Source organism: Salvelinus namaycush, chromosome 28 (genome assembly GCF_016432855.1).
Source record: "Salvelinus namaycush isolate Seneca chromosome 28, SaNama_1.0, whole genome shotgun sequence".
In the NCBI taxonomy this organism is placed as follows: domain Eukaryota; kingdom Metazoa; phylum Chordata; class Actinopteri; order Salmoniformes; family Salmonidae; genus Salvelinus; species Salvelinus namaycush.
In genome coordinates this window covers 38,036,153-38,048,738 of record NC_052334.1, presented here as the reverse complement: position 1 = coordinate 38,048,738, position 12,586 = coordinate 38,036,153, and the positions used below count along the sequence as shown (strand labels likewise).

General features: G+C 44.0%; 1 protein-coding gene across 1 annotated transcript in view; it reads left to right on the top strand.

Moving 5' to 3' along the window:
* LOC120023347 (SH3 and cysteine-rich domain-containing protein-like) overlaps window positions 1–12,586 on the top strand; it is a 92,850-nt gene that overhangs the window by 65,416 nt on the left and 14,848 nt on the right. Inside the window, exon 9 of the mRNA XM_038967359.1 lies at window positions 390–484. Within this exon, the coding sequence (XP_038823287.1) occupies window positions 390–484 (95 nt within the window). The remainder of the gene's footprint in view (window positions 1–389; window positions 485–12,586) is intronic.

Below are 12,586 nucleotides of genomic sequence, written 5' to 3'. Positions count from 1 at the left end.
ATTTCAACATAAATAGTTGACTGATTTGTGTTCCAAAATGGCTTAGCATACAAGAAAGGAAAGAGAGAAAAAAGGATAGTCACTTATGACAGAGCATTAGTATCTAAAATACCAGTGATAGATAGTGATCGTTTTATTTTTTACACCATGTGTCCAAAGTTTGTGTGCCAAATTAGAAAAAAAGTTACCAATGTATGCTTGAGTTATTTGACCATGTCGCTGTGAACCTCTAGTAAATAAATTATGCATTTCCTCTTTGAGTCGATTAGTGAATAACAAAAAGCTGTTTTGGATGTCTATGCTCAGACAACCTGTTTGGTGGATTGTGCTGACAGCTTCTGTGTTGTGTGTTGTGTGTGTGTGTGTGTGTGTGTGTGTGTGCTTTGTAGGAGAGGAGACTGCTGCAGAAGGACATACTGCAGCTCAACACCTATGTGGCTTTGTTCACATTCACACCCCAGGAAAGTGAAGACCTGGAGATGAGGTCAGTGGGATCCACACACACACAGTAACAAAAAACAGACTGATCAACTGTCAGACTAATTTGTTGGATTGCTTAGTTAAAAGTCACTTATCTACAGAGGCCAAAAGCTCCTAGCAGCTCACTGTCAGAACTGGATGGATGTTTGATTGGTTTCTAAAGGGCCTTGGCTTTGCCTGAACTTTTCCTGCATTCTCTTTGTAATCCCATTGTGTTAACAATTACCTATGCTCATTTTGAATATCTAACATATACTGTGTTTACCTAGATAAGCAGGCAGGCGTCACTGAATGCATGCTCTAATCACCGCTCAATAGATATTTGTCAGAGTTCTTCTCTAATACAACATGAACAAACATTATATTTTTTGTTACGCATTATAATTTAATTGTCTGTGATTTGTGTGTGATCTTCCGTTTATACCTGCTCAGTTAAATGACCATAAAACCGTCTCCTAATCATACACTCTCAGAGAAAAAGGTATAGAATTGTACTTATACTTTTTCTCAATCGCATACAAGCATTTTTTGGAACAATGTTGGTGACACAGAACTCTGTGGCATTTTGCGAAACAGTACATATGTTTTCAAAATGTAGTTGCCTTCTCAAAACATAAATACATCCATCAAAACAATATTATACCGTCAAAATTGCAAAAAGATCAATCAAAAAGATTAACGCAACCATACTTATCTCTTGAGTCCAAGCAGACAAAACAAAAAGTTTGTTAAAAATACAAGTAGATACATTTTCTTTGCGGTCACTAAATCATGATGATCAAAATTGGAAGTACAACTATCCAAAGGTGCAGAATTATGGGCAATTACACTCCTTTTATGCATATTTCACCAAACAATTTCATGCGCATCCAATATTATTATTATATTTTTTTTAAAGAAGCAAAAAGCACAATTTGTAAAGGATTCATTCTTCGGTATCATCACAATCCAAATCCATGTATTCAATAGATAGACTGGTTTGCTCATAGTTTTGTAGACTTTCCATTGGCACACAGAAACACAATCCACAATAGAAATAAGGAAGGGTGAATACAATGGAGGAACACAACTGGTATGAATGTATAGGCCTCAATCCACACCAAAGCAAAGCTCTAAAATGAAAGGTCACAATGTTAGAGACAATGACTTAGGAGTAACCCAAAGTTACTTAGAAGTAACCCAACTTCATCTTCATCTCTGCATGTCCGCAATATTGTAAAAATTCATACAAATTAGACAGTCCATTGCCTAGATACAGTATTTCCCCATATTGTACATGGTATGACACTGATGGGGTGATTTAGAATTTTATGCACTAGTGTTCACGGATTGCCGGAAACAGTAAGAACAATTGCACACATTTCTTCTCTCTGTTGAAAACAATGTTAATATTCGGTGAACAAAACACTTAAAGCAGCAATCAGCTGTTGAAACAAAGCAATCTCCCCACCCCTATTTCAGTAAAAAGCTGAACATCTATGATATCAAAATGATAGCCTCAAAACATGGTTAAAACTATGTGTTTACATTTACTTTGTTTACAAACATTGGAGTAAAACAAGCTTATATTTTGGGTTCTGATGGGCTTAGACAGTTGAACTAAGCTCATGAGACATTTATAAGTTATATTCTGCAAGAATCAGTGGGTACATATTATTAATTTCTAAGTTAAAAAAATTGATGTAGCAAGTGAAGATTGCCCCTTTAACAGTACATTTTGTATTCACTGATGACATTTGAATTTAAAGTTAAAGTTTAGCAAAAAGTGGTCTAAGATATGCAAGTCAGGTACAAAGCCAGGAAAAGTATCAGAAGTTCTGTTCATGTATTTAAGCATTTGATCATTGCTATTCTGCTATAGATTCGTTTTAACACAGATCCAAAAATTGCTTGTACGCAAATAAGAAAAACTGTAAAGCTGAGATCCGCGAAAGTTGAAACAGCGCCACTGGTCTCCCCAGGCACATTTGTTATTGTTTTTGTTGACTAAATGGAGGTGAGGTGCGTCCAAACGGAGGTGAGCAGTGTGGTAAAAAAATGTAAGTACATATTCTTCTGTTCTATCACGCGTGCAAAAAACAGTGTTTGTTGTTTGCAGTAACTTCTTTGTTGTTGTAATATCACACAGACGTGGCAGTTTCAGCATTAACACTTGAAACGCTGGGCCTTGAGGGACCCCCCTTCGAGCTAATGAACAGTTACTCTGAATGCAACATTCTAAAGGTGTATTTAATGCATATATGCTATCACAAAAATTATAATTTGGTTGTGTTTATGAAGGTCTTAGGTAACATTAGATACAAAAAAATATTTCAAATAACCCAATTGCAATTGCATGTTACTGTAGGCTAAATGCTAAAACAAAAGAAAACTAATAACAACTTTTTTCTAGTGTTCAATAAATGTTATGCAGTAGCATCTTCTTTTTATAACAACAACAAAATATATATACTGAACAAAAATATAAACAACATATAAAGTCCACGTCCCTGTTAGTGCTGGTGTAACGCTCGTCTTCCTCCTCGTCTGAAGAGGAGCATGGATCGGACCAAAACGCAGCGTGGTTTGAATACATACTTATTGTTTATTAAACGAAGACGGAAAAACACTTAAACAAACTACAAAACAATAAACGATGTGAACAGACCTGAACTTGAGTACATATAAAAATGAACGCACGAACAGGAACAAACGAAACGAAACAGTACCGTGTGGCGAACAAACACAGACACAGCAACAATCACCCACCAACAAACAGTGAGAACAGCCTACCTTAATATGGTTCTCAATCAGAGGAAACGTAAAACACCTGCCCCTGATTGAGAACCATATCAGGCTAGTTGACAACCCAACATAGAAACACATAACATAGAATGCCCACCCAGCTCACGTCCTGACCAACTAAACAAGACTAAACAAAGGAAATAAGGTCAGGAACGTGACAGCTGGGGACAATAAAAGGCAGTTTTGTCACACAACACAAGGACACAGATGTCTCAAGTTTTGAGCGTCATTTAAAAAGTGCTCACAAAACTCAGAAAACCAAAATATACAAAATAATAAAAGTGGGTACAAAACCCGCCGCACACCAGAACATAACTTGCACATAACATACAATCAAACAATCACCGACAAGGACATGAGGGGAAACAGAGGGTTAAATACACAACATGTAATTGATGGGATTGGAACCAGGTGTGAAGGAAGACAAGACAAAACCAATGGAAATTGAAAAATGGATCAGCGATGGCTAGAAAGTCGGTGACGTCGACCGCCGAACACCGCCCGCACAAGGAGAGGGACCGACTTCGGCGGAAGTCGTGACAGAATTGAATGTTCATTTCTCTACCATAAACCGCGTCCAATGTCTTTTTAAAGAGTTTGTCTGTACGTCCAACTGGCCTCACTACCGCAGACCACGTGTAATGCCAGCCCTCCACATCTGATTTCTTCACCTGCGGGATCGACTGAGACCAGCCACCTGCACATCTGATAAAACTGAGGAGTATTTCTGTCTGTAATAAAGCCTTTATGTGGGGGAAAACTCATTCTGATTGGGTGTGCCTGGCTCCCAAGTGAGTGGGCCTATGCCATCCCAGGCCCACCCATGCCCAGCCATGTGAAATACATAGATTAGGGCCTAATGAATTTATTTCAATTGACTGATTACCTTTTATGAACTCAGTAAAATATTTGAAATTGTTACCTGTTTTTACATTTTTACATTGGATAAAAGTAGATACTCATAGCTAGAAAATGGTATATCACACACTACAGTTGAGGAACAATGGGAAAGTAATTCTACTTTGAAAGTTGATAAACTTCTAACCTCACTTTTGTGAAAATGGCCCATGAATATTTTTGGTACACCTACTGGAGAGCTCTTCTTTGTCTACACCCACAGCATCGTTCACACCCTCTTAAGCTTGAGTTCCACCCATCTCTTTAACGATTCACATGTGAGGCCATGTACTAAACAACCAAAGATTACAAGACTAAAGGCTGGTTTATACTACGAGTGTGTTACGGCTGTCCTCGCTGACAGAAGGTGGGGACCAAAACGCAGAGTGGTTAGTGTTCATTCTTTTAATGAAAATCAACAAAACACTTCAAAATACAAAAACAACCAACGTGACAAAACCGAAACCGTCCTGTGTGGCAACAAAACCTCCACAGGAACAAACACCCACAAAACACAAGTGAAACCCTGGCTGCCTAAGTATGATTCTCAGGGGGCGCTAGAGAGCGTGCTATGGAGTAGACGTGCATTGCTAGAGCTCCGCTCAATTTTGAAACAAATTAATATTTATCTTAACCTCTCACAACCTATAACTTCAAACAAATATGACAAAGGGAAAAGGCAACAAAAAAGGGGGCGCTAAACAAGATAATTGGAATGAGATAGACAACGAACCAATTTCAACGTCGCCGACCCACGAGGAGCTAGCTGAAGAGGCTAGCTTCCAAGAGTTCCCCACAGATCCTACTCAAAGTGACATACTGGCTGCCATAAACGCACTAAGCAAGAAGGTGGACACAAGGTTGGCTGATATCTCAAAGAGTATTGGGACTTTGGCCGAAACTGTGAAGGCAACTAAGGGAAGGGTGCACGAGGTTGAGCAGACGACAATCGATCACGAGGCCAGGCTACAGGACATAGAGAAACAGTGCGCAACGTTCAAAAATGACAACAAAACCCTGAAGGCCCGACTGGAAATGCTCGAGTCGCATTCAAGACGCCAGAACATCCGAATATGTGGGATCCAGGAGGACACTGAGAAAGGGAAACCCACTGAATTTGTCTCGGAGCTGATACCGGCATTGCTGGGGAGTGAACACTTCAAAACGGCCATCCTGATCGACCGCGCACACAGAGCACAGGCAACGAAGCCGGCCAAGGGCGGGCCACCAAGGCCATTCATTGTAAGGCTGCACTATCCCCACACCAGGGATCTCATCCTCAAGCTGGCTAGTCAAAAGTTCCCCCTTAACTACAACGGAGCCAGGGTGTCTTTCTACCCAGATCTTACCTTGGAGGTGAGGAACCAACGGAAAGAGTATGATGAGGTACGCAACAAATGCAGGGCGGCCAACATCCGATATGGATTCCTCTTCCCAGCCCGGTTTAAGGTGACAGTCGAGGGATCAACACGTACGTTTGACAACGCAAAAGAGGCCGATCTGTTCTTGACAAGCAAGCTCCCCGGCTGAGGATACAGAACGGCTGTGCCAGCAGGCTAAATGGCCAAATACAGGCCAGGAATGTGTGTGAATTGAATTTCCGGCCTATGTCTTTTCGATCAGAAGATCAGAAATTGGGACTTATATGATAGGTGAGATGTTGTGGCTAATATAGCATTGTTTGGCATGTCATGTTTTAGCGCCACTCACCCCCTTACGTGAGAGTTAAGTTAAGTGTTATTTAATATTAGTTTATATGCGGAGCATCTATAGACGACGAGTTAGTTCAAGCTTTATGTCTAGACACCCTAACGTTTGTGTGTTAGCCAAGGAGTGCTTCGTTTGGGGAAGTCACTCAGTAAAGGGACGGGAGGGGGGATGGGGTCTGTGTTTTATGTTCACGTTTATTAGTACAGGTGGCATGACAAGCTCCCGCACGGCGGGACGTTTTTCTTCTGGGTTTTGTATGACAGCAGCAATTTGCTTTAAAATAAGAAATGCCACATAGTGACCGAGCACAGAGTAGACCAGGTGGAATAAAGATAGTCAGCTGGAACTGTAATGGATTAGGGCATGTCGTGAAACGAGCTAAGGTTTTTTCTCATCTTAAATCACTGGGTGCTGACATAGTGCTTCTTCAAGAAACTCATATTAAACACTCCGCGCAGGCCAAGCTACGAGTCGGCTGGATCGGTCAGATATACCAGTCTAACTTTGATGCAAAAGCGAGAGGGGTAGCAATCCTGATAAGGAAAAACATTCCTTTTATTTACTCAACCTCGATTTCAGATCCTAATGGTCGGTATATTATTGTGGCTGGTACACTGAATTCAAAACCAATAACCTTGGTCAATTTATATGGACCCAACTTCGATGATCCATTATTTTTTCAAAGGGTATTTAAGGCCATACCAAATATCTCGGATACAAGTGTTATTGTTGGAGGTGACTTTAACTGTACGTTAGATCCTCTTTTAGATAAACAGCTATCAAGGTCACTTCAACAATCAAATGCCAGTGTCTGTCTAAATACATTGATGACAAACCTTAACATTGTCGATATTTGGAGACTGACGCACCCAACAGACAGGGATTATTCTTTCTTTTCATCAGTTCATAAATCATATTCCAGAATTGACTATTTTTTGTTGGACTCCAAACTAATTTCAGCAGCTGAGTCGGTTACCTATCACCCCATTCTAATTACGGACCACTCTCCTCTGTCCATGGTGCTGAAACTCGACAATATGTCGACAGGTCGGCGACCGTGGCGCTTAGACGCATACCTGTTGAAAGATGAGGCTTTTTGTCAGTATTTGAAGGAGCAGATTGCCTTTTTCCTCAGTACTAACGACACGGGGGATGTTGACGACTCCACCCTTTGGGAATCTCTAAAGGCTGTGATTAGAGGTTACATTATTTCTTATACATCAGAGAGGAAGAAACGTGCCAATACTAGGCTGAGAGAAATTGAAAGAGAGTTAGGGGAACAGGAGAACGTTTTTAGGACAAATTCCTCGTATACAGTCCTTGAGAAGATCACAAAGTTAAAGTATGAATACAATACCATCCTTTCGAAACGGGTGGGCTCTTTACTTGCTAGAACGCAACAAAGTTATTTTGAACTGGGGGACAAACCACATAAATTATTAGCAAGACAGCTAAGGCATGTACAAGCATCTAGAGCTATTCACAAAATAAAAGACAAGAAGGGTAAAATAGTAACAGATCCGCAGGACATTAATAAATGCTTTGCACAGTTTTACTCAGAGCTATACCAATCAAAATGCGATGCTACTGATCCACAAACTATGGAACGCTTTCTCGCTGAATGTGAACTTCCTAAACTAGACAGGGGGGCAGCTGCCGCACTCGATGCAGGGATAACCTTAGATGAAATTAACACAGCGATAGCACAATTTCCAAACAGCAAGGCCCCTGGGCCCGATGGATATGTAATAGAATTCTATAAGAAGTACTGCGCTAGTCTATCTCCACTTATGCTGCGAATGTTTCAACAATCCAAAGAAAATACCAAACTCCCGCAAACACTGTATGAGGCTACAATAGCCCTGATCTTGAAAAAAGATAGAGATTCCATGGAGATGTCGTCGTATCGCCCCGTGTCGTTACTCCCCATAGAAAACAAGGTGTTGACAAAGATATTGGCAAACCGATTGAAAAAATATATTTCCGACATCATACACCCTGACCAGACAGGTTTTATCCCGGGCCGACATATATACTACAATTTGAGACGCCTTTTCAACGTAATGTATCATGATCATAAAGTTGAGGCAGTGGTAATAGCTCTTGATGCAGAGAAGGCGTTTGATCAGATTGAGTGGAAGTATATGATGTCGGTTCTGGAGCATTTCGGATTTGGAAAGGAATTTATTAATTGGATAAGAATTATTTATGCACACCCAATGGCGTCCGTGGTGACCAATCAGGAAATGTCGCAGTCATTCCGCCTGTTCAAGGGGTGCCGACAGGGGTGCCCTATTTCGCCTGCTCTCTTCGCTATAGCCATGGAACCCCTTGCTACTCGCATTCGGGCATGTGCCGATATAGCTTCTGTTAAAATAAAAGACACACAGCACAAAATTTCCCTATATGCAGACGATGTTCTTTTGTTTTTGTCCAAGCCTAAAACTTCTATTCCACCATTACTTAACTTGATAAACACATTCGGCTCCTTCTCTGGCTACAAGATAAACTGGCAAAAAAGTGAGTTGATGCCAATATCACGGCCTGTGGATATGCAATTTCTGCAATCTACCCCGTTTAGAACAGTGAGGGACAAGTTCACAAGCCTTGGCATTGTAGTGACAAGAGACCTTGACCAGCTATTGAAAGTGAATTGGGACATGAAAATATATCAGCTTAAACAAAATATAGATTTCTGGAAAACTCTGCCTATTTCCTTGGTTGGTCGTATAAACGCTATTAAAATGGTTGTCCTACCCAGGTTTCTTTACCTCTTCCAATGTCTACCCAATTTCATACCACAAAGCTATTTTAAGAAACTGGATTCAATAGTAACTCCATTTTTATGGGATAACAAGGCAGCCAGAATTTCAAAGAAGCATTTATGCAAGTACAAGATAGAGGGGGGCTTTGGCCTTCCTCACTTCAAACTGTATTATTGGGCTGCTAATCTGAACATTGTGTCTTTCTGGAGGGAAAGTTTACCTGCGATGAGACAGAAGGATATGCCTTCATGGCTTTTGATCGAGCAGGCCTCCTGTCAACGTTCCTCACTCCCTGCACTTGTTAATAGCCCATCATATGTGAAAAAAGCCACTTATGACTCCAATCCAGTCATTTGTCATACGCTTAGGATCTGGAAACAGATTAGGGATTTTCTTAACATACCCACTGTTTACATAGACAGCCCGATTAGCCTGAATCATGCTTTCCACCCTGCATTGGATGATGTGGTGTTTTCACAGTGGAGGGAGAAGGGGCTCACAACAATTGGTAATTTATACATAGACGGTCAGTTAGCTTCATTTCAACAATTACAGGCAAAGTTCAACATGCCAACAACACATTTTTTCAGATACCTCCAAATCAGGAATTTCTTAAGGACACATATCCCACAGTATGGCATGAAGCCAAATAGTCCTACATTAGATAGCTTGATCCTTGTCAAACCCCATTCAAAAGGGTCGGTCTCTAGACTGTATGATGTGCTACAGGCCCACATAGAGGTATCCACAGACACCATTAAAAGGGCTTGGGAACAAGAACTTGGTTCAGAAATCTCAAATGAGGACTGGATAGAAGCTCTCAGGAATATAAACCACAGTTCAGTGAATGCCAGACACAACCTTGTACAGTTTAAGGTGATACACAGGTTACACTACTCAAAAGTAAAACTGCATAAAATATTCCCGGACACCTCACCACTGTGTGAGAGGTGCAAGCAGGAGGAGGGGACGTTGACCCACTTATTCTGGACATGCCCTAAATTACATGCTTACTGGGCTCTCATTTTTGATTACTTATCTAAGGCCTTTGATAGAGTTCTAGCCCCAGACCCATTGATCGCTCTGTTTGGTACAGTTGATGGGAATAACCAGGAGGGGAAAGCTGTCTCTCTTTGTACTCTATTAGCCAAAAGGCTCATATTGCAATTTTGGAAATTGGAGACTGTACCTACCTTTGAAATGTGGTTACGGGATTTAGGGAATGTAATCCATATGGAAAAGATTCGATACAACACCTCCAATAGAAGTCCATTGTTTTACAAAATATGGCAGCCGATACTGGATAAATGGTCTAGTCCCGCTTCATAACTGGGCTGACGATCTGCTGCTACTCTGTGCTGTACTCCACTCAATATTTATTTTTGGCTGAACTACACTGCTTGTAATGACTATATGCTGTCTTCTTATACATGTACCACCTAATAGGATTTTGTTTTATTTTGTGTATGTGTGAGTTAACTTTTGTTTTGTCCTCTAAACTGGCCATCCCATCCAACAGTACAATGAATGTCATTGTTTGTATTGCTGTCTTTTTTACTTTATTTTTATTGGAAAATAATAAACATATTATAAAAAAAATAAAAAAAAGTATGATTCTCAATCAGGGACAACGATTGACAGCTGTCTCTGATTGAGAATCATACCAGGCCGAACACAAAATCCCAACATAGAAAATCAACCATAGACAACCCACCCAACTCACGCCCTGACCAACTAAAATAAATACAAAACAAAGGAAAACAGGTCAGGAACGTGACAGAACCCCCCCCCCTTAAGGTGCGAACTCCGGGCGCACCAGCACAAAGTCTAGGGGAGGGTCTGGGTGGGCGTCTGTCCACGGTGGCGGCTCTGGCGCTGGTCGTGGTCCCCACCCCACCATAGTCAACCCCCGCTTCCGTGGCCTCCTCCCAATATCCACCCTCCATGTCAATCCCACTATACTAAAGGGCAGTAACAGACTGAGGGGCAGCACCGGACTGAGGGGCGGATCCTGGCTGGCTGGCTCTGGCGGATCCTGGCTGGCTGGCTCTGGCGGATCCTGGCTGGCTGGCTCTGGCGGATCCTGGCTGGCGGAAGGCTCTGGCGGATCCTGGCTGGCGGAAGGCTCTGGCGGATCCTGGCTGGCGGAAGGCTCTGGCGGATCCTGGCTGGCGGAAGGCTCTGGCGGATCCTGGCTGGCGGAAGGCTCTGGCGGATCCTGGCTGGCGGAAGGCTCTGGCGGATCCTGGCTGGCGGAAGGCTCTGGCGGATTCTGGCTGGCTGGCTCCGGCAGCTCCTGGCTGGCTGGCAGCTCCTGGCTGGCTGGCTCTGGCTGGTCCTGGCTGGACGGCTCTGGCTGGTCCTGGCTGGACGGCTCTGGCTGGTCCTGGCTGGACGGCTCTGGCTGGTCCTGGCTGGACGGCTCTGGCTGGTCCTGGCTGGACGGCTCTGGCTGGTCCTGGCTGGACGGCTCTGAAGGCTCGGGACAGACGGGCAGCGCTGGGCAGGCAGACAGTTCAGACCACGCTGGGCAGGCAGGCAGTTCAGACAGCGCTGGGAAGGCAGACAGTTCGGGCAGCGCTGAGCAGGCAAGCAGCGCAGGCGGCGTTGGGCAGACGGCCGACTCTGACCTGCTGAGGCGCACAGTAGGCCTGGTGCGTGGTGCCGGAACTGGAGGCACTGGGCTGGAGACACGCACCACAGGGAGAGTGCGTGGAGGAGGAACAGGGCTCTGGAAACGCACTGGAAGCCTGGTGCGTGGTGTCGGCACTGATGGTACTGGGCTGGGGTGGGAAGGTGGCGCCGGATATACCGGACCGTGAAGGAGGACACGCGCTCTTGAGCACCGAGCCTCCCCAACCTTACCAGGTTGAATGGTCCCCGTAGCCCTGCCAGTGCGGCGAGGTGGAATAGCCCGCACTGGGCTATGCAGGCGAACCGGGGACACCACCTGTAAGGCTGGTGCCATGTACGCCGGCCCGAGGAGACATACTGGAGGCCAGATATGTTGGGCCGGCTTCATGGCACCCGGCTCGATGCCCAACCTAGCCCTACCAGTGCGGCAAGGTGGAATAGCCCGCACTGGACTAAGCACGCGTACTGGGGACACCGTGCGCTCCACCGCATAATACGGTGTCTGACCAGTACGACGCCCTCTCACTCCACGGTAAGCCCGGGGAGTTGGCTCAGGTATCCAACCCGGCTTCGCCACACTCCCCTTTAGCCCCCCCCCAAGAAATTTTTGGGTGAGCCTCTCGGGCTTCCGTGCTAGCCGCGTACCCTCATACCTCCGGTTCCTCTCTCCGGTTGCCTCTGCTCTCCTCGCTGCCTCCAGCTGTTCCCATGGGAGGCGATCCTTTCCAGCCAGGATCTCCTCCCATGTGTAGCAACCCTTGCCGTTCAAGACGTCTTCCCATGTCCATTCCTCTGTCTGTCTCTGCTGCTGTCGCTGCCCTTCTCCACTCCGCTTGGTCCTCTTGTGGTGGGTGTTTCTGTTACGGCTGTCCTCGCTGACAGAAGGTGGGGACCAAAACGCAGAGTGGTTAGTGTTCATTCTTTTAATGAAAATCAACAAAACACTTCAAAATACAAAAACAACCAACGTGACAAAACCGAAACCGTCCTGTGTGGCAACAAAACCTCCACAGGAACAAACACCCACAAAACACAAGTGAAACCCTGGCTGCCTAAGTATGATTCTCAATCAGGGACAACGATTGACAGCTGTCTCTGATTGAGAATCATACCAGGCCGAACACAAAATCCCAACATAGAAAATCAACCATAGACAACCCACCCAACTCACGCCCTGACCAACTAAAATAAATACAAAACAAAGGAAAACAGGTCAGGAACGTGACAGAGTGTGTTTGTAAATTTTAATCTGGAGTGCCAGAGTGTGCTCTGGGGGTTCGTAAATTCAGAGCTTTTCGCTCTCAGAGCATTTAGAG